The sequence below is a fragment of the Stigmatopora argus genome, chromosome 10, assembly GCF_051989625.1.
Source record: "Stigmatopora argus isolate UIUO_Sarg chromosome 10, RoL_Sarg_1.0, whole genome shotgun sequence".
Classification (NCBI taxonomy): domain Eukaryota; kingdom Metazoa; phylum Chordata; class Actinopteri; order Syngnathiformes; family Syngnathidae; genus Stigmatopora; species Stigmatopora argus.
Window position 1 is genome coordinate 205,512 of NC_135396.1, and position 25,978 is coordinate 231,489.

General features: G+C 53.9%; 4 protein-coding genes across 5 annotated transcripts in view; 2 read left to right on the forward strand and 2 right to left on the reverse strand.

Moving 5' to 3' along the window:
* On the reverse strand, positions 1–10,643 carry LOC144083163 (SR-related and CTD-associated factor 4-like). Of its 2 annotated transcripts, none has more exons than XM_077610721.1 (18): positions 10,401–10,643; positions 9,658–9,741; positions 9,545–9,589; positions 9,277–9,438; positions 9,102–9,213; positions 8,543–8,667; positions 8,262–8,393; positions 8,075–8,151; positions 7,884–7,971; positions 7,430–7,525; positions 7,291–7,361; positions 7,013–7,185; positions 6,757–6,857; positions 6,542–6,655; positions 6,190–6,346; positions 5,988–6,112; positions 1,232–1,334; positions 1–693 (listed from the first exon to the last, which is right to left on the reverse strand). In XM_077610721.1, exons 1-18 carry the CDS (start codon positions 10,428–10,430, stop codon positions 338–340), a joined length of 2,151 nt encoding a protein of 716 aa, XP_077466847.1. In that variant the 5' UTR covers positions 10,431–10,643; the 3' UTR covers positions 1–337. The 2 variants fall into 2 exon arrangements, with proteins under 2 accessions (XP_077466847.1, XP_077466846.1); XM_077610720.1 differs by having other exon boundaries at positions 1,232–1,337.
* mrap (melanocortin 2 receptor accessory protein) lies at positions 10,629–11,794 on the forward strand. Its single transcript, XM_077610768.1, has 3 exons — positions 10,629–11,116; positions 11,181–11,283; positions 11,455–11,794. The coding sequence occupies exons 1-3, from the start codon at positions 11,026–11,028 to the stop codon at positions 11,507–11,509; spliced, it is 249 nt and encodes an 82-aa protein (XP_077466894.1). The 5' UTR covers positions 10,629–11,025; the 3' UTR covers positions 11,510–11,794.
* urb1 (URB1 ribosome biogenesis homolog) overlaps positions 11,486–25,978 on the reverse strand; it is a 19,388-nt gene continuing 4,895 nt past the window's right edge. The window contains exons 2-41 of the mRNA XM_077610707.1: positions 22,925–25,920; positions 22,714–22,856; positions 22,078–22,229; positions 21,832–21,961; positions 21,546–21,642; positions 21,392–21,477; positions 20,992–21,135; positions 20,784–20,908; positions 20,503–20,698; positions 20,179–20,316; positions 19,925–20,086; positions 19,727–19,847; positions 19,496–19,618; positions 19,309–19,415; positions 19,112–19,219; positions 18,877–18,993; positions 18,657–18,792; positions 18,400–18,561; positions 17,890–18,092; positions 17,607–17,822; positions 17,142–17,327; positions 16,545–16,989; positions 16,057–16,431; positions 15,777–15,975; positions 15,458–15,623; positions 15,317–15,375; positions 15,045–15,229; positions 14,847–14,957; positions 14,709–14,772; positions 14,457–14,625; positions 14,186–14,288; positions 13,924–14,084; positions 13,731–13,842; positions 13,473–13,579; positions 13,244–13,387; positions 13,046–13,155; positions 12,753–12,929; positions 12,429–12,676; positions 11,860–12,360; positions 11,486–11,758 (exon numbers count right to left, since the gene is read on the reverse strand). Coding sequence (XP_077466833.1) covers positions 11,589–11,758; positions 11,860–12,360; positions 12,429–12,676; positions 12,753–12,929; positions 13,046–13,155; positions 13,244–13,387; positions 13,473–13,579; positions 13,731–13,842; positions 13,924–14,084; positions 14,186–14,288; positions 14,457–14,625; positions 14,709–14,772; positions 14,847–14,957; positions 15,045–15,229; positions 15,317–15,375; positions 15,458–15,623; positions 15,777–15,975; positions 16,057–16,431; positions 16,545–16,989; positions 17,142–17,327; positions 17,607–17,822; positions 17,890–18,092; positions 18,400–18,561; positions 18,657–18,792; positions 18,877–18,993; positions 19,112–19,219; positions 19,309–19,415; positions 19,496–19,618; positions 19,727–19,847; positions 19,925–20,086; positions 20,179–20,316; positions 20,503–20,698; positions 20,784–20,908; positions 20,992–21,135; positions 21,392–21,477; positions 21,546–21,642; positions 21,832–21,961; positions 22,078–22,229; positions 22,714–22,856; positions 22,925–23,054 — 6,588 coding nt within the window. The 5' untranslated portion in view covers positions 23,055–25,920 and the 3' untranslated portion in view covers positions 11,486–11,588. The remainder of the gene's footprint in view (positions 11,759–11,859; positions 12,361–12,428; positions 12,677–12,752; positions 12,930–13,045; positions 13,156–13,243; positions 13,388–13,472; positions 13,580–13,730; positions 13,843–13,923; positions 14,085–14,185; positions 14,289–14,456; positions 14,626–14,708; positions 14,773–14,846; positions 14,958–15,044; positions 15,230–15,316; positions 15,376–15,457; positions 15,624–15,776; positions 15,976–16,056; positions 16,432–16,544; positions 16,990–17,141; positions 17,328–17,606; positions 17,823–17,889; positions 18,093–18,399; positions 18,562–18,656; positions 18,793–18,876; positions 18,994–19,111; positions 19,220–19,308; positions 19,416–19,495; positions 19,619–19,726; positions 19,848–19,924; positions 20,087–20,178; positions 20,317–20,502; positions 20,699–20,783; positions 20,909–20,991; positions 21,136–21,391; positions 21,478–21,545; positions 21,643–21,831; positions 21,962–22,077; positions 22,230–22,713; positions 22,857–22,924; positions 25,921–25,978) is intronic.
* Positions 23,474–25,978, forward strand: part of LOC144083159 (rho guanine nucleotide exchange factor TIAM1-like) — a 12,784-nt gene continuing 10,279 nt past the window's right edge. The window contains exon 1 of the mRNA XM_077610710.1: positions 23,474–23,617. The gene's annotated coding sequence lies outside the window, so the exon portion shown is untranslated. The remainder of the gene's footprint in view (positions 23,618–25,978) is intronic.

Below are 25,978 nucleotides of genomic sequence, written 5' to 3' on the forward strand. Positions count from 1 at the left end.
TCGATTTGATCAAAATCGGGCGTTTAATTCAAACATGGCGCCGTTTGCATATGAAACATCGAAATTATAGCCAGTAGTAGAAAACGTGTTTTTTTTTTAAATGATGCGATGCTCGTGATCACGTTTCTTGGCCGCCACAGGGCGCCAGAAACGCCACAGCTCTTTTACTTTTCCCATCAAACTCAAGAAGACTTCAACACAACTGAATTGGAGCCATTCCCTGCCGTCGACGGCCCTAGACGTCCAATCAGTCCATCGGTCCGTCCGTCCGTGGTCAGAGCCGCTCATTGTTCAAATGTACAAAATGACAAGCCAGGTCGGGGGGGGTCTTTCTTTCTCACCAGCCCCCCCGGAGGGTGTGGCGAGGTGGTCCGACAAACCTCCATCTGGAAGGGGGCGACGTCGCGCCCTCCGGCCGCGTGAAAGGGGGTCCGCGGGGGGGGAACGGCGGACGGAATCTCTCCGAGGGGAAGGGGGGTCCTCCGGGCGCGGCGAGGGGCGGGAGGAAGCGCTGAGGAGGGAGGTTCGCCGTTGCGGTCGGGGACGCCGGCGGAGGCTGTGGCGGGGAGCCCAATCGGGAGAGCGCCGGCGGCGGGGAACCCAGCCGGGGGAACGGCGGCGGCGGCGGCAGCGGCGGGGAGCCCAGTCGGGGGAACGGCGGCGGGTGGGGCTCGGCGCTCGTAGATTGGACGGCTGCGGGGAAAAGAAAAAATGAAGGAGATGGATTGGAAGGTTGGCTGCTAAACACACTGGGAACTAACTGCTATCAACAATTCAAAACCAAAAGGAAACTATAGAGTGGGGACAAATGGCAAATCTTGGCACCCACCCGGTCGGTCGCAATGGATTGGACGGCTCAGTGACAGGTCGACAAGGGCCGCCAATCAATCGAGCAAATGAATGGACGTTTATTTGAAAAGTCTATCCATCCTTTAATTCATAGTCATTTGTATTTTTTCCCCCATTTTAACCCAGAAAATGTAGTGCAGGATATAGATTGAAAACAGGTAAAGCATCACTGTGATATTACAATTTAAACAAAAAAATGTGTTTAGCTTTCTTAACACTTATGGAAACAAAGGAATAAACTGTCAATATTTGCTTTGCCTTTTTTTGTGACCCGGAGGAGGATTAACAGGACACTTTCTGTGATGGAGGTCCATTTTTTGCTCTGCTGTTTTTTTATTTCCCCCAAAAATATGTTAAGGAGGAGATAGAGGAAATGGGCTACCTGTGCTGTTGCCCGCCAACTCCAGCGGGACGGCGAAAGCTGCTGGCGCCGACGCCATCGCCGGCGGCGTCAACGGCGAAAAGGGAAGCGGACCTGCCGGCACCTGCTGCACAAAACACAAAGATGCACTTTGAAGGACCACAAAATCAAGGGCCCGCCGGCGGCGGACACAAACGCAATGACATTTGTCAAAATACACTTCTTTTTTTGCAGGGCAACAGGCCGAGGCCTCCATTTTGTAAATCGGAATCCAAAAACAAAGCGGGGTTGGAAATGAAATGACCTATTCAAAAAAATAATAATAATTTGGGTGGGGCCCACCACCCATGACCCACTTGTGAACCAAACGGAATCAAAGCGAACCTGGGTGGCAGCACGCAAGTGGGCATGGTCAAAGTGTGTCCTCTTGATGGCTTGGGACCAGCACCCGCACTTGCACCCGCACTTGCCGCCCCACCATGGAATGCTTTACCCAGGGTGAGAGTGCGTGTTGGCCAGAGGAAGAACTTTTTTTTTTTTTAAACTCGGCACTAGGCATCCAGGACGGACGCCTAGCGCCGACCCTCCCACTTGAAACGGACCTCAACGAGAGATAAACTCGACGGCGAGAGGGAACGAGTCCATCGACGGTGCCGGACGTCCAATCCCTGGGAAGCGGGAGCTTTCCATTTGGTGACTTTGAATTGGATTGAAAAGAAGTAACGTTCATTCACACACGGTCGGCCCGGCGCTCCAAACGGACGGGACGACCACGTCGACGTCGGAAAGAGCTGCCGAGCGTTTGTTGGCCCCTCCCAGACAGCCCAAAGGAATGGGACGCCGCCCGCCTATTGCCGTCGGGGATTTCCTTTACGCTGGCCTTCTTCTTCACTTGGGCTACTCACAGGTCACTTCCTGCCAATCTCTCTGTATGCCGCCAGGGCAGGCAAACGGATTGGACATCCACGGCAGCCGCGGCTTTTGGCAAATGAAGGGTCCTGCTTTTGATAGTCCATCAGCCTTCTTCGTTTTTGGAAAACAATGAAGAAACATCCAACACACATTTGAATAGCTTTTTAAAATCCCTATCAGGAACTCTGAATCGAAATGTGGCAGAAAACAAGGCGAATGGGCTCCCCCCACTGTCCAAACGTTTTGGACGTGTATCGCTGTCAATGGCAGATACATGAAGTGAATACGGCTACCCCGGAATTAGATTCCCTCTCATGCCTGTTGCAACCGAGCCATTGAGGGAATATCAAATGGGAGACCCTCCCCCCCAAACAACCCCCACCTGCCAAAAAGTGCGGGCAATCAGGCTCGTGGAGAAAAGACGGCGGTCCGGCCGTGCATGCGTGCGTCCACCCGACTGTCCCTTTTCGGGGGAATCCGCACCACAGTCTCTTTGAAAATGGGACAGCACGGCGGAAACGTGGCTAGCGCCCAAGACCGAAAGTTCCAAATGGCAAGCGGGCATTCTTCCTTTGTGCTGCCGTGTACGAGTATACTCTAACCTCTGAAACTTTCACTATCAATTTCAATTTGGATTTCAACTGGGGACATTTATTTGCTGCCACAGCCCTAACGTTCTTATTCAATCCAAGGAATTAAACATCCATTTCATGGAAAAGACTGCCTTTATCATGTCATTATTATTTTTTTTAAAATGACATTAAATTAAAAATCCATTTTCCGTTGTTATCTATCCTATTCGTTTTATTTTAATTTAAAAAAAGGTGAAGGCGTCATATTTTTTTCATCAATTTTGGATCAAGCGTCAATATTCCTGATTTAACACATTCAAAAATAAGCCACAAAAGAATATTGTCCAAGTTCTGGGTGCCCAAAATGTGACATTACTTTAGGTGGAAAACACCACTTGGACTTTTCGGGCCGAGCCAAAGCAAAGCGCTGGACCACATCTGGCCCCCGAGCCTCCCGTTTGACACCGACGGTAAAATCAATACGTGTTGCATTTCTGGAAATGCCATTTTTCCCCTTCCGTTTAGAAATGACACCTATGCCCTTTGAGTTAGTCATTGTGGCTGGAGGAGGCCATGAAGTCTCCAAATTGACGGACGTCATTGAGATTTGGAGCTGGGGCGCAATAGGAAGGCTTACTTTAGCGCGCGGGCAGGGCAAGACGGAAGGGGGGGTTGTCGGCTCTTACCGGACTGCTCTGGTCCCGTCGCAGCCGCCGTGGTCCCGTTGATCCCGCGGCCGGGATCCTGGTCTTTGACGGCACGCCACGACGCTTTGACTTTGTTGGTTCCAGGCTGCTGGGCACGCAACAACCCCCCCCCCAAACGGCTTTTTTTTTTTTACATTGGAGTCCAACCCGGCCAGAGTTGGTTACAGATTTGTTACTTGGCTTTTTCTTAGTGCGCTCGCACTTCTCAAAGCGTTAGCTCCCGAAAATACTTTTTAGAACAAGCTAGAAGAGCCACTTGTGGTCAGATTCATACTTGAGCAGACAAGACATTTCAATTTGGGTGCTGACGTGGGTATGTTTACTAAGCTGCCAAACGTTAGCCTCCTACTCCCTTTGCCCCAATGGAAAATGCGTCACTCATTTCAGCGGTCAGCGTCGCACTGGCGCAGATACGCGTGCCAGTACGCCCAACTCTGATATTTTTCTGGATTGGACTCAACAGAAACAAAAATCTAATGAGTGAATTTTCCCCTAAATCCTAATAATGTATGGTCACTTTAGCATATTCTTAAATGCTAAAGGCAAGCGAGCCATTGCTTATTGGTTTTCCCCTCCCACATGGCACGCCCCCGCAACCCACCCCAATAGAAGCGCCCCTGCAGCGAGACAGCGTTTCCTGAAATGGGAATTCAAGAGCATCCCTTTGAGCTGACTTTCCCCACGGGCCAGAATAAGAGGGCCGGTCAACTCACGACCGATCCGCGGCCTAATTGGCGTGCGTGCGTGCCTGCGGGGTTACATCTTTTGGTGGCCCAGATGAAGGCGTGACGTCCTTTTTCTCAAGCTCGACCAGTTCCCGAAAGGCCTGTGCTCGACATTTACGCGGAGGACCGGAAAAGCCAGCGCTAAATATCTTCACAGAGAGGACATGCCCCGATGATGCGGTGGGCCTTTTCTTTGAAACAATTTCGCCCCCCGGGGCTAACGTCGGCCGACTTTTTGCCGCCGGATTCGGCACCGAGATGGAAAATAAGGTGTCCGTACTTTCGCAATCTTACCGATGGCCTTGCTTTGCGGGAGCTCCTTTTGGTCAACTCGGACTTTCCATACGGTCCCGCCGTAGAGGTGTCCTCCGGCGGGTCGCGAACGGGGCCGTCCTGTGCCCGCGTGCCGTCCAATTTGTCGCTATTTCCCCGTTGCCGCCCGAAAGACGGAAGGCGGCGGCGAGATCCTTAGTAGATGCGAGAACGTCAATGACGAAGCGGAAACGGGTGCAAATTTGTCGGGCTTTAGCGCCGCTCGCTTGGGGTTCTCCGTGTTTGGGAGTCTGGGGATCCGCGCGTGTTTTACCTGTCGGAGTCCGGGACAAAAGATGGCCGGCGCAAGTGCCAACAATTGACATGACAGTTTTCACCATTGTGAATGTCCAAAGGTGGCGAGCGAGCGTGCCCTTTTGCCGCTGTTTATCTGCCACGGGATATCCCAACGGGTGTCAAAAGGTTTCCGCAGTGACTGAGCGACGACACGCGCTATTAGCGGGTTTCCGACATTAAAAAAGACTTAAAAGACCGTTTGCTTTGTTAAAAACTCACTACAGCAGAGTCGCAAAGGAAACACAAGCCCATTATTCTCGAGTCACAAGATGTCCAATATGTCGCCGCCCCCAAACTGCAGGGATTGGACACAAAAGACGAGCCGGTCGCCCGAAAATCGAAGGTCTCATTGTTAGTGGGAGACGATGAGTTAAAGCAGGGGTGTCCAAAAGGACATAAAAGGTCCTGCACAAGAAGCTACAGTGGGTGGCACTTCTCAACTTCAACGCGAGGTGGCGCGAGTCACGTCAACAGTACTTCTCCGGGGTCAAATCAACAATATTACAAACGGTGGTTTCAGTCGATGAATGGGAGCAGAATCCTAGATATTCAAAACATTGTCTTTGCAACAAGCCCATTTTAACACATTAAGACTTTAGGGCTGGACATCTCAATCGCTCCTCCGTTTCTGCTTTGTGTGGCACACAAATATTAAGAGACATTCTTAGTTTGGGTGAAATCCAGCAAAAATGGGGGCCATTAGGACGTTTCAGCCCAAAATGAGGCCAGCTCGGCGTACGTACAAATGATACAAGCTAGATATTGGCTGCGTTTTTACGGGTAAAAAATGGCGCTGGCACACCCCTTGCTCCAAGACACGCCGAGTTGAAGAAGAAGAAGAAGAAGAAGAGAAAGCGATCCACGCCGTTTGGAGGGGATTTCCGTGCTAGCTCAAGTATCGGAGAAAAACACGGACTGATTGACGCCACTTCGACGTCGGGTCGCGTGGGTTTTCCGACGTGCCGGCCGGCGTACCTCCCGCCTAATTTTGCGCTCTAAAAATCGCTACATCTCCACGCCTTCCGACGCAAAGACGATTCTTGGCCATGACGACCCCACGGACGCCTTTTTTGGGGGGGGTGAAGTCATAAAGACGTTTGACGGCATCCGGCATTTGTAAAATTCCTCTCGTGAAAGAATGATTCACATGAGCGCCAGTGCTCGTGAGAGAGAAGCTACATTTTATTTCCCCCAACACGTCACGAGCTTGGGCAGCGAGAGAAAAGACGGCCGGGAAAGACATTGACGTTACCTGAATCGGAGTCTCGGCGCTCCCCGTCGTTCCCGAGAGGCCGTTTTCTGTCGTCGTCGTCTCTGGAAGCACGGCCACCGCCGTTTCCGGGCGCGGCCTGTTGAGCTCCAGACTTTTTTTCCACTCTGCGCGACGGCAAACCAACCGGGTGAGAATGGAAAATGGCCGGAAAAGGGGGCAAAATAATCCAACTCGACTTTACCTTCTTTTAGCGTGTCGGGGTCCAGCATTCCGCCATCCTGGTAGCTTTCCAGTTCGTCGCCTTTGACTTGGTCCCAGGGGATGTAGGTGACTCCTTGGTCCACGTCCCAAAACTTCTTGTGAGTGCGCTTCAAGCCTTTGTTAAAAGCCCACGCCACCTGGGAGAAATGGCAAAAAAAAAAAAAAAGCTCCAGACCCATTCCACTTTTCCATTATCTACTCAAATTGAAGATGAAGCGTGCTGGCCCGGGCCAATGTCTCAAAAAGAGGCTAACTGGCAAGCAAGCCTACTACTAGTGTGGGATTTCTTGGCCACGGCGCCCGATGGCAAGCGAGGGCTAAGCTAGCCGTACCTTGACCAACTTCCCGTTGACTTTAAAGGAGCCGCGACTGAGCTTGTTGAGAGCCGTGTAGGCGTCCAATCTGTGGACCATCACGGCGTAGGCGCAACCCCTCGGAGGGATCATCTGGAGAGGCAAAAGAAAAGCCCATCCGCCACGGACCTTTTTACCCACGGCTTCGGGGAGCGGATTTCTTTTTCTTTTGAAAGAGAAGCGCGGGCGCTTACGTTGACGGACTGGATCTGACCAAACTCCTCCAGGAGGGACACCACGTCCGACTCTTGGGTTTTCTTGTCCAGCTGACCGAGCCATAACGTAGTGGTGCACACTGAAAAAGCAAAAACAACACCACGTAGCGGCATAAACAAATGAGCTGGTGACCACTTTTGGGCAGGGCCGTCCTGCCTCCAATAAAAATGGACGGCCACACAAATCATAGTGTGTGTTTGACGCAAGGCCCCGCCCGCCCGCCCACCGACCCACCGCAAAGCATCTTGCTCTTGAAGGCCGGCAGCCCCTTCTGCCGGCGCTCCCTGTCTCGCCGGCGCTCTTCGACGGTGCGCAGGGGGGAGCGGCGGCGGCGGTCGGCCGAGCGCGATCTGGAGCCCCAGCGCCTTCGGGAGCGCGGCGGTGGCGGCGATCTTCTCCTGGGAGATCTGGGTGGAGCCCAATGTCAAGAAACACGGCCAAAAGCTGGCATTAGCTTCAAAAAAAAAAAAAAGGACAACCAAAGCACTTGGAAGGAACCAATGGGCTCTTACCGAGAGCGAGATCTGCTTCTCCCGCCATAGACTCTGGGTCTCCGCGAGGACAGATCCTCCGTCGGCTGGGCCTATCGGAGGGCAAAAATCAACAGAGCTCCATTTTGCTCACCTTACTCTCGTTTTTCGGCAGGCTTACGCGGCGTGACGCGGACTCGTCTCTGTAATGGTACGGGCCGGGAAAGGAGAGACGCTCGCCAAGACTCGCCACGCCACTGCCCCCGATGCCGCCGCACTGGCCATGGAAACATTGATTTTATTTTTCATTTACCCAAAGTCCTCAATGCACAAATTGAAATTGGACAAACGCATTGTTCAAGTACGTAGAAAAACAACAACACTAAATACAGCTAGAAAGGAGGAAAATCAAAAGAAATTCAACATTTAGAAACAATCCAATTTGTAAATAAGAGGAGGCTTTCAATGTCTCCTAATAATGATCTCTTATATTTAAAAAAAAAAAAACTGGCATTTGTCATGTTAATTTCAAAGTTTTCCAAAATGTTTGTACTCCATTGTCCAATTTTCCGTTTTTTAATTTTGAACGTCTATTGGTGTCAATGGGAGCAAAAGAAGCAAAAAAGGGCAACTACCTCGAAGCCGCCCGCGTCGTGTCCGTGTCCCGCTACCAATGGAGGAAGAGCGGCCACGTTGTGCATCTGTCCGACGCCACCGACGCCGCTGGAAGCACAACAATTTCATTTGCCTGAGCCATTTCCCATCTTTCAATGGTTTTTCCATTTTATTCTTTGAATGGCCTCGGTGTCAGAATAGGCTCACTCACAAAGAGCCCGTCGCCGGGTTCGGCGCGGCGACTTCCCCGCCGAGTTCGGCGTCGTAATCAAAGCGGCCCAGTAGGTTCTGCGGAAATCGGGCACACACTTGGTGAGAAATGCTTTATTCCCATGATTGCGTTCCCCCCCACGCTTCTTCGGCCAATGGAACGGAAGCCCGGCGGGTGACTGGCGTACCTCCGCCGGGGCGCTCCCATCTTCTTGCACGACGGGGAGGGGCACGTTCCCCGGGGCGGCGTCCGGCCCGTTGGTGGCGCCCGCCGCCCGCATCTTCTCCGCTTGCTGCCAATTTTCAAGCATTCTTTGAATCTACGGGAAAAATAACAAAAAAGAACTGATCTTGGGCGCCTTTGAGGTATGTATGGTGCGACCCGACAGAGTGCATTTTTCAGATTAGTTGACTTTTTTGGAGCGATTTGTGCCTAGCAGCAATTTAGGAGTAGAGAGCCTATCCTCACCTCGTGACCGTGCGGGGACTGGAACAGTTGGGCCACGGCGGCCAGAGCGTCGGAATCGGACATCTGAGACAAAGGCGGGGCCGCGGGGGGCTCTGCCGAAAATTGTGCTTGCGGCTCTGCGGCAACTGTTCGCGAGGGGGGCAAAACGGGGTACAATCTTAGCATTTAGCGCAATCTCGGTGACGGTTTTAAGCTAATACAAGCGTTTTTCATTTTTGGGCCGCCACCGTCAGCAATAGACATCCAATGCGTTTTGATCCAGAGGGCAAACTGGATTGGGTGTCTGTTGGCCTTAATAGGATTAGCATGACGCTACTCTGCGACCTAATTAAAAGTCCATCATATTTGTTTTTTTTTTCGGAATTTCAGAAATGTCCAGAAAAATGTGTTGTGCAATATTTACTTTAAGCATTAAAAAAAACGTCTAAACAAATCCAATATTTTGAGCGATTTACATTCTTTGACAGTGGGGGAAAAATTCAATCAGATCTTTAAAAAAAAAAAAAAAAAAAACCCCTAAAAGAATATTTTGTTTTGGTGATTTTTTTTCTCCACTCACCCAAGGGTTGAGTCTGCAGGGCTTCATTTGCCATGTCCATCAGAGGCTGAATGATGTCCATGTCAAACATGGCATTCTTCTGCCACAGGTTCAACACCCGGACAATTTTGGCCTGACCAAGAGACGAGAAATTCAATCCGGCATTCGGTGCAGTTTGGGCAAGGCGACGGGCTACCTTGTCGTCTTCCGGGCAGAGTAAAAGGTTCTGGAAGGTCTCTGAAAAGTTTTTCAAGAAGCGTGGCCCGAAGACATCCTTTTCTACTCCGAACTGATGACGCGACTGACGCACGATGGAGTCCACCACGTACAAGCCCGGCACTTTTAGCTCTGGTTTACACTGGCGAAAAGAACATTTCAAAATAAATAAACCTTGTCAAGGCAACAACTGACATATTTTTAGGACCACTAGTGGCCAAATCTACGCAACGGGACAGAACACGTACCCGCTTGATAAACTTTTCGACGATCTGGACGACGTGTTTGAAGAGCTGTTGGAGATTAAAAAACAAAAATGGCCGATATCCGTCTCCAAGACCGCTGTCGTTTTCGATCGTACCTTGATGGCTTTGATGGCCAACTTAGTGACGGCCATCATCTTGGCTCGAGATATCGGAGGCTGCATCTCGTTCATGGAGAAGAGCTGATGAAGGAAACAAAAGCTCAGAGGAAAATCTCTCGCAAAGCCCAAATCGCGGCGATAGCGGTTTTCCATTTGCACGCAAATACGGCCGCGCTAATTTGATTCGCTTAAATAGCAACTAGATTACGACTCTTACGACATAAAACGTGTAAAATACAGGTGTTAAGGCTAAACGAGACAACTCGCGTTTAAATGCATTCTTGCCATATTATCGTTTTCCTTAAGAGCGCCGCTACAAACTACAACTGCGCCACATTAGAAAAAGTAACGTTAAAGTGTTCGGCGGAATTTCGTTCAGTTGTTTAAAATGAGCCCAAAATGACATTTGCGCAGTAAAAAAAATGGGTACGTTTAAAAAGGGCGGCTATGTTCAAAGAAAACTGTAAAAAGAATGATAAAGTCAAACGCGGCCTGCGTTGGTTGGGAAGCTAGCAACCTCGTTTAGCACCGGAGGCTAAAGACCTTATTCGACGGGCTGACAAACACAAGAGTGTTAGTCGTTATAAATGATATTGTATCGTCAATTTTAAGCAACGCTGCACATTGAAACATCAACATTTAACTTGAAACCAACCACGTTTTAGATATTTAAGACGTTACATATGCAGTTGAAGCATTAGCTTCCGCCGGCTGCCCTTGCGGACACGAACAAACTTTACCTCCGAATTGAAGGCGCTGACCGCTTCCATTCTTCTTTATTTGGGGACACAAACCGACCGATAATTTACTCACTCGAAAGCGAAAGTAAAACGAGTGTGTTTCCCCCTCGAAAATGACATCATTTAGCTCCGTTTAGCCGCGTGATAAGCACTAACAAGTGATCGACGTCACAGCGAGTCATCCGACGTCTTTCTTCGAAGTACATTAGCAGGTGGCAACAAGGCACTCAAGGCGACACGCGCCACCGTCAGGCTGGAGGTTGGATTGCAACGGATTGAGAGCCTCCTTTAAAAGACGGTGATAGACGAACCAGAGGTTTTTTTGGGTCGAATCGAGCTTTCTCACCGTTCTTTGATCGCTGCCACCCCTCCCAGAAAAAAAATGAATTGGCCATCAATGCCAACCCAGTTCAAAACTAGACATGTGAGCCACCAATTTGTCTTTAAAGGAGCAGAGAATGCAATCATTTCAATGAAATACAAAATACATGTTGTAAAGAAAAGAGAGAGGCAACCACGTCCCGCCTACTTGGAGTCGAGGACAACTTTGCGTTAGGACAACATGACTGGTCGGCTCAGTCCAAACATTGGCAAGGACGGCATCGTCATCCAAAATTAGACGGCCATGGAAAACTCCAGCTTTGCCGGGTGGGAATATTATTATGGCTACGTGGATCCAGTCGTCGTGGATGCCAGCAAATTGAAATATCACAAATGTAAGTCCCATGGTTTTACTTTTCATTTTCCCGCTTGAGTCACTTTATTCACGGCCCATTTCAGATTCCGTCGTGATCATCTTTTGGATCACTCTGGCGGCCTTCGTGGGGATGCTCTTCTTCATCCTCAATCTCATGTCGAGCGGCGGTGGCGGCCGCTCGTCTTGGTGAGTGACACAATTGCAACCTCATTTAGGGGGAGATCAATGAACAAGTCATGTCCTCTGCATTATTGCGCATTTATGGATTTCTAGGTCACTTTCTGATTTGAGTTAGTTAATCACGATGAAATAGACGTGCGAGAACGCAGCTGACTCATTCCGTTTCATTGATTGCAGGAGACGCAGCCAAAGGAGAAGTCAGAGGAGGCACACGTCATCCACTTTAATATGAACGTTGGTCATTACACAAATAAAAATCATTTCTTCCGCTGTAAAAATCCCACTTCTCACAAAATGACGTCACGTGGCGCTCACGCCTGGGCGGCGTCCAAAATGTCCCGACACATGGCTCGGAGGGCCGACGGGCCACCTTTCTGCTCGCTCGCCGCCACCCTGGCGACGTGCGACAGGAAGAGTTGGGGTGAGGAGGCTGCGCTCCACGCTTCGTGGATGTACATGGACAGCAGGGCAAGACCGGCATCTAAAAGGGGAGGGGATTAAAACAATAATAATCGGACATAGGCCCTGTGTACACAAAGTGAAGGTCAGGATTTGGCGCAGTGCTTTCTTAATTCAACTCACCGCACGTGGACGCGTCCACCGACCGGCGAGCGGAAAGGAGCGCCTCGGGGAGACGTCCTCGCCTCTCCAGCGAGCGCGTCATGACGTCGGTGAAGCGGCGAAAGGTTTCCCCTCGGGGCGGGCGGCAGGCCAGGCCGTAGAGCCGCAGGACGTCTGCTCCGACGCGGGGGTGGTCCCGGAGCGCGTCCGTCAACTCTCCGCGCTCCTCCAACCAACGCAGGAAAGTCCCCACGCGGTCCTCGCGGTAGGCGTCGCCCAGCAGCCACTCCAGGGAGCGCTCGGCAAGGAGGCGCCCCGTGTCCGCCGCCAACGGGGCGGGAGCGCCGAGCCCGCCCGCCTCCGGGCGCCAGTGCGCAAAAATGTCCAGGAGGATGGGCGGACCCTCGATCAGGAGCCGCCGACGACCTTCCTCCTCCTTCTCCTCCTCCTCCTCCTTGACTTGTGCAAGTTTTTCCTTTCGCGCGCCGGCTCGACTCTGCGGTCGCTCCTTCGCCGACCCTCCTGGATTCGAGCCGAAAGAGACAAATGACGGAGCGCTTCCGATCGTCCATCGAGCGCCTCGGACTCACCGGACAATTCCTCCACTCGGTGCTTTTCGGCCAAGGCCCGTATTCGGGCCGGGAGGGCCACCCGGCCGGAGGCGGAGCTCCAGCAGCGCAGCAGGGCCAGAACGTCGGCGGACGACAACGGGACGGCCAGCGCCGTCGGGACGGCCAGCGCCGTCGGGACGGCGCCCCGCGACGCGTCGGCTCGGTGCTGGAGTACGGAAGCCAGGACGCGGAGAAACGCCAGCGAGCGGGAGGCCTCGGTGCCCGACCTGCCGGAAGACGGAAGAGGGTGGGTCGGCCGCCGCCCACGGCGGGGCGCCCCCCAAGCCCTTTCTTAACACTTACCCCAAGCGTCGGATGACGCTCAGAGCCGCGCAGAAGAATTCGTTGACCAGCGTGAGCGGGAGACATTTGCGCAAGTCCGGAGAGGCGGCCGCGAGCTCCTCCTTCTTGCCCAGGTTAGTGAACCAGAGCGCCTGGAGAAGATCCACCAGGCAGCCCAGCAAGTGTGGGCCGAGGTCCCTGCCAAAAAAAACCGACGAAAGCACTGAAGCCTATTTGGCAGGACGCGCCTGTGGAATGGTGGCGGCGAGCCAACGGCGAGGAAACCTTGTCATAATGGCTTTGCCCCGCCTCACCTTTTTTCAAGCGTGTGCATCATCCAGGTGAGAAGGCCGCAGCTCTTGCAGAGGTCGTACGCCGCTTTGGTAACGCTCGCCGCCCGACGGAGCACCCTGATGATTTGCTCCTGCCAGAGAGGACGGGGCAAAAAAAAGCCTTGTCATGATGTTTTGCATCGCGGTTGTACCGAGGCCGAGTTTTTGTTTGGTGGATACCTGCGTGCGTTGGTCGCACAAGGGTCCACTGGCAAACGCCAGGAGGATGTGAAAAACGCCCTGCTGCTGGCAGACTTGGTAGGAGTCGCCGTCGCTTACTCCTCCCTCCAGCACGTTCAGGATCCACTCTCGTTCCGACTTGTGCTGCGGGGCCCCCCCCCAAAAAGGGGCAAACGTTAAGGCTCGCGGGCGCGCCGGCCGGTGTCCGAGGTGGCGGACGCGGACGCACCTTGAGGTCAAAGCTGTAGAAGAGCTTGAAGAACTCGGGAACCCTCCTCATGTCCAAATTCTGATGGGACAGCAGGAAGTGGTTGATAACAGCGTACATGTGGTCCTCTGTGGGAACGCAGGGAGAAGGCGCAAAATGAAACCTCAAGCGACATTCACGGCTCCCTTTTCCCCGTCGGTCCATTTATATGGGGACCACGCTAGACTATCCAACGGCGGGAAGGGATTTGTTTCCGTCAACGTTCAAAGGCCGACCCACCGGGTTTGAGCATTTGTTGAGCCACTTTGCCGATGTACGTGGTCAGCAGAAAAGGGAGACGCTGATTGGGCCGCCGGACTCCCTTCCTCACCGAGTCCAGGAGATACAGCAGCTGCCACGGGACCACAAAACCCACAAAAAGCTCCACTTTACGACCGTCCAATTTGGGACGCCGGCCGTGGTTTGGACGTACCAGCCTCTTCTCTTTGGAACGGGCCGCCTCCAGGTGGCGGCAGAAGCAGCCGAGCACGTGATAGGCCGCCGCTCTGGCCGAGACGTCGTAGCTGCTCAGGGCCGAGACGCTCAGAGCCAACGCGTGAGACGACACGAATTTGGAGCAGTTCACCGTCGACTCTGTTGGGGGTGGGTGGAAAACATCGGAGTCAGTGGGAAAGGGGCGGAGCGTGGGAGACGCCGCCGACATCGCCACCGCCGCCCGTGGAAAACGGCCTCACCCGGTCGGAGGACGGCGGCGAACAGAGAAAGGAGGAAGGCCGGGTCGTAAAGCTCGCCCGGGTCCCCCAGAGCGTCGTCGGAGAACAGCAACGCTCCACCGGCCTGTTCGGGACACCACAATCGCTTTGACTCAGGGGGGCGAAAAAAATAAGCTATTTTTCATTTCCTCTTAGTTTTGTCCGCTTGGATATTTCACCGTATAAATGTGAATTAAAAATGTAGGACAAGATATTCTATTGATAGAAAAAAAAAAGGGGGACCGGGACTGACCTTGGGGATAATCTTGCGATGCTGAGGATATTGCGCGACGCTCCGAAGCATCTTGTCGGCGTTCAACAAGGCCAGGAGGTCGTCGGGGCTGCTCTGCTTCCAGAGAGAAGAGCCCAAGCTCTTCCTGGTTTTGTGCTGCTCCACGGCCGCGGGGCCCCACGCCAGGGACCTGCCGTTCCAAAAGAAAAATCACATTTAGCGTCCCGGAAATTCTCCGTTTAGCCGCTTAGTCTCCACCGACCGACAACTCACTGGAATCGGAGAAGGCTAACTTTGTTGTTCTCGTATTCCCGGAGCAGCAGGAGCAGGGTCTGATCTGGGAGGAGAGGGGAGGAGACGCCTTGGTTGGCCGCCCAGAGCCAAAGGCAAGGCGCTTTTTGGCGCTCTTACCCGCGTGGCTCAGCGTGGCGCCGTAAGCTCCCAAGAGGACCAGGAAATGGTTGGCGTGGCACACGGATGGGCATTTCCGCACCAGTCGGAGCAGCAGACGCACCAGGGCTTCTGGGAACCAATACAAATATATGGAATCAAATTCCATTTCTTTTCTCCTTCATTTGTATTTCATGTCATTTTCCTCCATTGGCGCACCTTTGGCTTGCCGGTGCTCGGCCTCCAGCATGGTGGGCAAGAAGAAGGAGTGGGCGACGGTCATGGCGTGGACGGCGCTTAGGGGGATCAGGCCGGAGGGGGCGGGGGTGGGGGCTCCCGCCGGGTACGTGGCGTCCAAAAGGCCGGCCAGGGTGTCGAGGAAACACTCGTCTCGGTAGCGGTACCTGCGCGGGCGGGCAAGCGGCCGCAACGGTCGTTGGCGCCGGACCTTTGCAAATAACGCAAAAAACGCCGGCGCGAGCGTCGCTCACTTGAGTCCGTTTTTGACGAAAGCGTTCCAGTCGGCGGCGTCGACGTCATCGCCGGACGTCTGCGCGGGAAAAAAAGGGGGAGGTCTTGAAAAAGAAGCCAAGGGCAAAAGGCGCGGACGGCAGGCAGGGCGCTCCACCCACCACCAGTCTCTGCAGTCTTTCCAGGACGGCGCGGCTGGCGGCGTCGTCGTCGGGGTGACGAGCCATGGGGCGCTTGAGTGCGGACGCCGTCACCCTCCTCCGCCACGCGGCTTCCTCCACCGGACGGCCGGCGAGCTTCTCCGCCACCACGTCGGCCAGCTGCCACCTGAGAAAGACCGACGTCGTTGAATCTCCGGACGACCAAAACACGCCGGCTTTTCCCTACGACGCGTAACGAGATTTTTTTTCCCAATCCGAGTCTCGCGTGGCTTTACGCCCTTTCTTTCCTGGCACTTTAGAATTTTGCAAGAGGACGGACCTGTGAAAAGTGCCCGCCTTCCGGAGGACGTCCGGCAGGCGCTCCGTCAAGTCGGCCATTTCTCGGACGCTGGCGGAAAGCCGGAGCAGAAGAGCCAGCGTTTCCAGCGCCGTCTCGTCTTCCGCCGCGTCTCCGAGGCAAGAGCCGATCAGCCGGGCCAGGAAATTCTCCTTCAGGACCTCCGCGACCTCCTCTCGCACTGCAAAAACGTGGTCCCAAAAGTCATCGCCGTCCGCTCCGTTGAACGACGACCGACGGCTCGGCGCTTTTCTGGACGTACCGTCTCGGGGCAGGGCGGGATCGTCTTCCCTCGCCGCCAGCAGGTACGCCCGGACGAGCGGGAGGTAGACGTGGGCGTCCCTGGCCATCTTGCGGCCGTTCCCGGGGACCAGGCACCAGGTCTGGAAGCGGAGGCGCTGGGCGGGGCAGCGGCTCACCAGCGGCTCGGCCACGGCCAGGGAGCACCGCGGGGGGTCGCGCAGGCAGCGCTCCAGCACGTCGCCGTCCAGCAGCCGGGCGCACCACGGCTCGGCGCTCAGCGTCCGGAGGAGGAGGGCCTCGGGCGCCGGGTCGGAGCAGGACAGCAGCAGGGCGCCCAGGCCGTCCAGGCCGGCCTTGGACGGGACCGCGCCGCCGTCTCCGCCGTCGCCCGAGCCTGTCGCCGGAGGGGAGTCCATTTTTGACCAGGCTCTGTCTTCCGTAGAGCCACCATGTGTGGACCGACGAGGGAGCCCCTTAAAAAGGCGTCACGGCCGGCGACGGGCCTACCTTCGTCGTCCCGCTCGTGGGCCAGAATCTCGACGGCGGCCCGGCCGTAGACGGTGAGCTGGCCCGAGGCGGCGACGAGTCTCTCCCGCGGGAGCGCGGTCAATGCCGACGCCGCGTCCCCGCCCGGGGAGCGCAGGGCCAGGAGGGCGCGCAGGGCCGCGCCGCGTCGGACGGGGACTCGCGTCTCCGACAGCTCGGCGCGGAAGGCTCTTGCCGCCGCGTCGGCGTAAGGGGCCAAGAGCCCGGCGCGACCCGCCCGCCGCAGGGCCGGGGCGCAGGTCTCCAAAAGGTCCGTGATGTCGTCGGCGAGCCGGGCGCACAGGCGCTCCGAGTGGGCGGCGCTCAGGGAGTGCGGCGGCGGTGGCGGCGAGCCCCGCTCCGAAGCCAGGTACCACTGCTCCAAACACGGGTGCTTGAAAATCCAGTCCAGCGCCGACAGGAACGTCTAAAAGGACCAGCGGAAATGGACATTTTGGCCGACCTTCGGTGCCTTTCGGTCCCGTTTCGCATAAACGGGCGGGCGTCTCCTGGTGAATATTCCCGGGAAACGGGCGGCTATCTCGCCAAAAGAGTTCACTCGTGTCATTTCCACCTCACCTCTTCTTTGTCGGCAGCCTGCGCGGCGCACAATCGGCTGGCGTCCAGGAAGAGGTCGGATCCGTCGGGGCCGTTCTCCTCTTCGGGCTCGGGGGGCGCCGGCCAGTCTCGAAGCTTGACCACCAAATCTCGGAGGATTCCCATCAGGGACTTCAAGATGTCCGAGCCCGTGTTTTGGGAAGAAAACTGGGTGGAAGAAAATACAAGTCCATGAGCAACGTGGACCCGGAATGGGAAAAGAAAGAAGAAAAAAAAGCAAGCATCCTTAAATTCACTCAAAGTGATACGAAACCAACATTGTGTGCTAATGAGGTAAAAAATGCGCTGGTGATCTTGATAACTCAAGAAAAAAGTGGGGGATTATTATCACGTGTTTGTAACATAAACAGAAGAGGTGATGACATTTCATGACTTGTGTTCTAGGAGACGAGTTTGTCAGTTTGACACTTTGGGAAGTCCACTCACCGTGTCGAAATTGTCCACCGTCCATTGGACGTAGAGTAAGACCTGCTTGACGGAGAGCAGGTGTTCGGCCATGGACGAGGAGGCCGCGGCCACCTCCGCTTTGGCCGCAAAGTCCTCCCGCGGGACGTCGGTCAGTCCGTCCACGTGGGCGGCTTTCATCAAGGCGGCGAAGGACGTCTTTGGCGCTTTGTCCGCTGGGCGTCCCGACGACGGGAACTGCCAAACGATAGAATAGCGCCGTCAACTTTGGGAACGACGCGCGACAGGGAAAAGAGCGACTGACCAGCGGCTCCCCACTCTGAGGCGGCAGCCACGTCGAGTAGTAGCGGTGGAGGCGCGCCACCGAGTGGTGGGCGGCGGCGGCGGGCGACGGGGAGGACGCCAGCTCTTTGTCCGACTGCAGCAGGGCGAGGCAAAGCGGCAGCGGGTCGCGCTGGCCGTGCAGGATGTCGCACAGGACGCCCGACACGTACTCCGACGCCGCTCCTGGACGATAGCGCGCCTTCAAATAGCATGCGAGCGCAAGCGGGCGGGATTTTCGGATTTGGGGACTTTTTAGTGGGTGGGGCCAAAGGAGGCCAGTTTAGGATTTTGTTTCACCATTAGGGCTTTTCCAGAATGACTTGGAGTCCAGAATACTATGCTCTGCTACCTGCTATCATGTCAATTGTGTAGCATCATTGTCATTAGCAACCATTGAGCTCATTTTGGGTCACTTGCTGCTCATTTCGAGGCAATTTGGGCAAATGTGGATTCTTCCATTTTGAAGGTTTAAGTTAAAAATCAATCCAACCTTTGTCTACAAGAAGATTGTTGCGGGCCTCCAGAGCGGCGGGCACGGCCACGCTGAAAGGGAACGTCTGGAGCAAGAGGTCCTCGCTAAGCGGCGGCGGCTCCGACTCATTGGCGCCGCCTTCGCCGCCCTCCGCGATGACCTCCGGCCTATCCAAAGCATCTGACGGACAGCGAAAAGAGGAGTTGTTTTTTTTTTAAATTTGGACCATTTTTTTTTAGCTTCACTGGGCGACAAGACGTTGGAACTCATTTTACCGTCAAGATGAGAGACGGCGGCGTCGTCGCAAGCCTCCTGGCCGCCGAGGCCGGCCCGTCGGTAGGCCGCCTCCTGCACCCAGCCGGCCACTCGATCCGTGTAGGCGTGCGACTGGCACGCCGCTTTCGTCAGCACCTGCCCAAATCGAGTCAAATGACATTCGTGAGGCGGCGGAGGCGGTGTCGGCGTCGACGCGTACGCTCGGCCGGCCGCCCTGACTTTTTCCAAAAACTCGATGACCGTCTCCCGCTGGTCGGCGTCCACGCGGTCCAAATGGTCCAACCACAGTTGGAGTTCTGCCCAAGTGTAGTCAAAGGCGCCGTTGTCCTTTAACACCTGAAAGAGACGTTTTTAGGTCCCGCTTTAGAGCTTTGCTAAGAGCTGAAAATGTCCAGATTTTGTTTTTTTTTCCTCCCCCAAAGCTTCATTCCAAATAAGCAAGAGAGTTCCTCACTTTGATAACGAGCATCCCGGTGGAAGCCTTCAGCCGGCCGTCGCGGCTCCCGGCAAACATCTTGAGGAGCAGGTAGAGAACCGACTTCTCTTTGGCCCCCGGAGCGTCCTGCGGAAAGACGCGCATCCGTTCCGACCGAGAAGGCACGGCGACGGCGACGGCGGACGAACGCAGCCGGGCAAACGCTTCCTTCCCACCTGAAGACGAACCCAGGAGAACTTGCTGGCGGGAAGTTCCAAGGCCAATTGTAACATCTGATGGTGAATGACAGAAGCCACGTCGGCGTCGGCCTCCAAGACCATCCCTTTGGAAAACAGACACTCCGAGTTTCTCCGGGGGAATTACAAAATAAATTAAAAAAAAAAAAAAGGAACCTTGGAGTACCTTTGAGGAGTTTGCTAAAGTCAAATTTGCACTGAGCGACCAAGTGGGGCACCACTTGTTGGTAGAGGCGAATGGCCTGGAGGATGGCCACTTTCAGCAGGACCGCCTCGGGGCTCTCGCCGGCTGCGGGACACCAACGAACAGGAAGTGGATGGAAAACCTCCGAAACGGAGGACGGGTGGCCAGCGACCCGTCGCTCAAGGCCTCGTTTTTTGCGCCAACGGCCGCTACCTAATAGAGTGGATTGGTCCTCTTGACGTTGGGTGTTCTTGGCGGTCCGCTGTCCTTCCATTTTGTCCTTTTTGCTGAGCGACTGCCACTTGGACACGATGAGGGTCATATCTGGCAAAATCTAGCAACAGAAACGCCATTTCAGTAAAAACGAAAGAGAGAGAGAGAGAGAACAAATCAGGCTGGCGTTTGGCAAACCTTGCTTAGCATCTCTCTGTACTGCTGCAGCAGGTCGGCCACGACCTCCGGCGCGTACGCGTCCGAGCGCCGCTTGGAGAGGAAGGTCATGTTGTCCAGGGCTTTCTTCAGGATGAAGCTCATGGCGGTGAAGGTCGTCAGCTGCACGGCCGTGTTGGCGAACTGGAGCGGGCCCACGCCGTCGACGGTCAAAAGGAGCCTCGCCCGCTTAGCTTCCATGGCGGCGCCCGACACACCCCACGACCATTGCTTACGTTGAGGCCCTGCGTGAAGAAGGCCTTGTTGCAGACGGGCGGCAGCGAGATCACGGCGATGGCGGCCAGCAGGCGGGGCGTGGGAAGCGGCTCGTTCCTTTGGAAAAGGACGCCGATCTCCGGCTGAGCTTCGTAGATCTGAAAAATGAAAAAGCCACATCGACGTGGCGTCAAATTAAGAGGCCATATTTTGCAGCCGTACACCTTTTTTTTGGGCTCTGGCTCCCTCCATTTTTGAGATACAGAACATTTCCACAGTTCTAAAGCATCGGCTGCCACAGACATCAACGGAAGTTTGGCTCATTTGGCGTGGCTTCTTTTTACCTTCTTGAGGAGGTGGACGTTGTCCCGCCAAGCGTTCTTGAGGCGGGGCGAGTAGGAGCAGTTGGTCTCCTTGAAGTAGCGCGCCAGCACGTCGGGGCTGGCTCGGAGGGCGCCCACCACCAGAGCACCAACCAGGGGGTCTTCCGCCGCCTGCTTCAGACCCACCAGGAACTGGAGCAGCACGATGTTGCCGGCCCTAAAGGCAAAGACCGCGTTCGTTGGCCACCACCGCCGTCCTCGCCGCCGGACCGACCCAACGAGCCCGCCGGACCGCCCCTCACCTGCCGGCCGTGCCGAAACTGGCGTCGTGGAAGCTGATGCCGTGCTTCCGGGAGCAGCACACGTCCATCAGGAAGGCGTGCGCCATCTCCCGCACCGCCGCCAGACCCGAGTCTTCCTCCGCCACCTTCCCGACAAGGGACGCACGCGACTCCCGAGTCAACGCGGGGCGGGGCTTTTTCTCTTTGGGCGCCACGGTCAGAAACTCACGCGGTCATCGTCGCCGCCCTCCCCCGCGGCGGCGGTGGCGTCGGCGATGCCCCTCCACTTGTAGAGCGAGGCGATGTTGGCCAACAAGGCGGCGGTGAAAAAACGCACTTTCTGCGTTTTGCTGATGCCCTTGTTTAACAACACCTGCCGACATAGATCCAACGGAACGTTAAATACGATAATCACGTGCCGACTTTAGGGCAGTTTCTATTTATTATAGGGAATTCGGAGTGAATTTGCATTTGCCATTACGGGTCAATTCCTGTTGATTTTGATGACGTAATGGAAAGAGTTCTTTATTTCATTTCAGTTCTTTCCTTTTATTTTGGGGCAGCTCTGCACACGCCACGCATTTGAAAAGGTCAGCACGGTGACAAGAGGAGAAGGCGGACTCACTCACCCTGGACTTGAGCGTAGACAAGATGAGATTGACCAGCGACATCCTGTCCTCCTTCAGCCCCGTGCCGAGAATCTCGGGCAGAAGTTCTGCGGCGGCGACACAAACGGCAGACGTGCTCCAACGGGCGCCGCCCATTCCACTTCTCTTAAATTACCTTTTATCTCCAGGACGTGGGCGACGGTGTTGTGGTCCCCGGACACCAAAAAGGACAGCGCAAACTGGATGAAGGCCATGCGGACATCGTCTTTCCCCTGGCCAGAGCGAGGACGACAAGAAGGTGAGCGCCGGACCGCGGACGGCGAGAAACCTCATCCTGACTCTTTCAGTGCCATGGATGGCTTACACTTGCACACTTTGTTTTTGAGCTACTCTTCCTACGTGAATGGATTTTTCGGCCTGGAAATGAAGGGCGCCATCCAGTGGCCCAAGCGTGCACTTACCTTCCAATCTCTCCACCTCGCCAGCCTAGAAACCGATTTATTGACGTGAACGTGAGCCAGGACCTCCCGGGCGGCTTCGGGGCCTTGCGACGTCGAAGCGGACAGTAGGTTCAGGCATTGGCGGACCAGCCTATTGGACGACAATCAGTGTTTGGCGGCGATGGGGGCGGGGCCTAGCGCCAACCTTCGGCGGCTATCACCACGGTTCAATTTCAATTGGCCTCCCCGAGTTTATCGTGGGCCTACCTGTAATTTTCCGAATGGAAGCAGCTTTGGACGAGCTTCACGTGGCCGGAAAGGATCTTTTTGACGATGGTGTTGCCCACCGCGCTGAAGTGGGATAGGTCGCTGGCGGTCCTCAAGAGAATGGCCTCCAGACTGGCAAAAATCAGCACCACCTGCACAAACAAATTCAAATACGGGACGTTCACTTGGCCATTGGGGAGGTTTGTGGGAGCACTCGCTAAACTTATGGGCTGCCATTGACGGCCTAACCCGAATGATCCGTTTGAGGGGGCGGGGCCAATGGACATCATGTTGTTTTGATGGCTTTCTGATGATTTTTCAAACGTCCTGCTCATTTTGTGGCAATTTGAGGCATACAAAATAGAGCATTCATTTGAAAAATACATCAACATAAATAAAAAAACGCAAATATTTTTGGGAAATTATGAAACGCGTAGAATTCAAAATAAATGGGAACCTCATTAAAAATAAATGAACTGAGTTAAAAATATATATAATCCTCCCTTATTTTGGACATTTTCTAGTTCTGTTTTTACCTTACTTTTGAACTGTATTTCTCAATTGAAAGTTTTTAAAGGTCAGTGTATTGTAGGACTACTACACATTAGAGTAGAAGATGAAGAAGGAAGAAGGAACCTCTTGGTCCGCTTGCTTTTCTCCTTGCAGCAGCAAGTGGAATATTTCGGCACATTCCATGGAGATTTTAACGTAACCTTCCACCACGTCGTAGAGCTCAGGGGACGGAAGCTTCTTGGCCAACGCCACGAAGGTCCCGAGCGCTGTCAAAAATAGAAGAAAAACATATTTGTCTGCCCTCTTAAATGTTCTTTCGAGTCGAGCTTATTACCTTTGAAGGCAGAAGTGGGCTCCCTGAGCAAGCTTTTAAAATGTGTCCCGTTCAACTCGCTGCTCATTTTTGCCTTCTTGGCCTCCACGCCGGGCTTCGACGCCTCCTCGTTAACGCGCTTTTTAACCATTTTTCAAAGTGAAAAACCACCTAAATAACTGAATACAAGACGTTTATTAAAATGGCATTTCACGCGGGGTTTTCACTCCACGTTGTGATGTAAACAGCAGTAGCGGGTCCGACTGAATGGTGGTCGGCTAGGAAACATCCACTCGTCGCAGAAAGGTTCCGCTTCCACTTGTATTTAATGACCTGACATTTTTCAACTGGTTCCACATTTGTGGCCATTTTTTTTACAATTCCATTTACAGGTGCCCTGTTAGTTTTCTCGTTCGTTCACCCCTCGTCGGTCAAACGGATTGGACGTCTCTCGACGTTAATGGCAGCAAACGGCACGGGAAAAGTCGCCTCTCTTCGGCCCAAGCTTCATCCAATTGGTTATGTGTCCCCCATCAATGTCAGCGTCGGCTCTCTTCCGATTGGCCGCATCGCCGAGGGACGCCCCTCCTCCCCATCCCGTGGCTCCTCCCCCCGCACCTCTTAGCCGGCGGTCGTGCGTGGAATTTACACGCTTAGAGCACGGCAAGACCGTTTTTCGGGGTGTCCTTGCGGACGCCGATGGACGTCAGGCAGGTACGTGCACGTACGTCGCGGCTCGGCACGCCGGAAGTGCGGCACGGAGAAATAACAAATCACCTGCGCGCGGCTGTACGTTCGAGCGCTAAGTTGAAAGATGAAAATGCGTCGTTTAGTCATTGAAAAAATAAAATAAACAATCTGGGGGGGGTGCATTTTTTTGCATCGTGGAGATATGCCGTGACGTCAATGCTAAATAAAGGCATAAAGGAGCTCGCTTGTTTTGCTGGCGTGAAATTGTTGCGGCTTTTTTTTTGCAGAGTCATTGAAGGTCTCACCGTGTCTTGGGTGCCGATCACAAAATATAATCGAGAGTGCCCCCGAAGGAAGCTTCTTTAGCTAACAAGTGGCCAAATCCGTTAGCTCGTAGAAAAACATGGAAGTCGTGGATGTTTATTGTGGACCTGACATCACGTGACCCCGACCCCGTCCAAAAATGGCAGCCTTTTAAGTTCCATTAGAATTCAGTTCAACTCGATCTTAGAGGAATGTGTTAGTGCATCATAATGGGATCAAGTCATTGGCTGCCATTGACATTTTTGACTGCTCGTGGGGAATTTCTGGATGACTTCCTATATATTTTCAGGGTTCAATTTCCTAACAGTTTGTCACAGCAATAAAGCTGAATTCTATGTCTATTCTATTCACCTGGGGGGCATTTACGGGTCACCTTCTGTCGAGTTTGGCTCCCGTCAAGTTCATTTTGGGACCTTCCCAATCACTTTCTGCCTGTTCATGTTATTACACTTTTGTTGTAATCAGTTCAATTTCACTTGGTCTTTAAGATGGTCAGATTTTGGCAAAAGTAAATGCTTTTTTTCTTTGGCGCTAACAGTTGGCTGTACTACAATAGCAGTACGCAAAATGGGCGGTAGGAATCCAGCGAGTGGGCCCATGTAGGCATTCTGTATTTGTGCATGGTGGCCATTATGTCCCTTGAGCATCACCACGCACTCAGGAATGTTAGACGGCGTTTGACCCCGCCGACGTCTCGTGGCCCACTCGCGCATCACTTTGCGAAAAGTCAAACTCGCCCTGTAGAAAAAGTTGATTTTTTTTTCTGTTCATGAATTTTTGGGGGGGATTTGGACAATTTTTCAATTTATTGATTGTGGAAAAAGATGACCAATTTGAAAATCAATTTGTCCATGAATGCTAGTTTAGCTGCCAGTTGCTCAGTGGCATTTGGGCTGGAAGCCACTCCCAGTTCGCCAACAACATTGACCCAAAAATGTGCAGGAAGTGAGCTGGAAATCAACAGGAAGTGAACCGTCAGTGCCCCAAAATGAAGAATAAAGTGACTGAAAATGAGCTGATGGCGATTCATATTTTCTCCAGCTTGGCCGATACGTCGGGCCTAACTCGGGTGCGGCGCGTCCCAAATAAAATGGGGGGCTCACCCCTTTCTTGGCCGGCCTGTTTACAGTGTCAATACGATGGCATGAGCTGGGCAATTAGACGGCAGACGAGAGAGGGAGGGAGGGAGGGAGAGAGAGAGATTGGGCGATGCGCATTCCTTCCAAGGCGGAGGGGGGAACTCTTTCCATAAGCCCCTCCCAGCCTCCCTTCCCCGCATGCAAACTGCTCAAAGTCAAGGCAAAATCTCCTGGGGTGCGTTGGGGTGTTGCTTTAGAAAAAGAAAAAAAAGCCAGCATTGTGTTGCTCCTAAGCCCCGCCCCCTCCCGCGGTGCTGGTCTGGTGTCCTCATAGTCATGGAAATCTGTTGAGCGCCTTGCGACTCTTTCTTTTCCAGCCCCGGATGCCTGAATTTACACGGAACGCTTTCAGTGCCTTCGACGACGGTGCCGGGCGTCCAATCGGGCGGCGGCTTCTGCCGTCAATCAAAAGGACTTTCTCACGACTTCATCAGCGCTACATGTCCAAAACATTTAAAGGGATGAACACATTCACCCCTTCCCTGCCATCTTCCCACTTCAACTGAATTGGACGTCTAGCGCCGTCCGTGGCGTGCAATGAGTAAACAGCAATGAGTAACCCTAACCCCAGGACAGATTGGCGATGGAAGGGACGGCAGTGGAGGTTAGCGGATTCGCCATCTGGCGGCGGGGGTATTATTGACTGAAATGGGAGATTTGTGGGGACAAATGGTTGAAAAAGAGGCGTGGCCTTTGCCAACTGTTGCACAGTCCCTTGTGGCTAATTGTAGTATCATTGTAGTAAAGAGATGGAGATAGAGGAGGTGGCCATTTTTGCTCATCCTTTGTCCTCGGCTCAATGTCGGACCCAATAAGCCGCTTCAAAAGAACGTTCGTCCGTCCTCGGACATCGAGCGTTCAACGCTGCGGTCGGCGAGAGGTGATGAGCGAGCAAAATAAAGGGAGAGGGAGGGTGTCACAA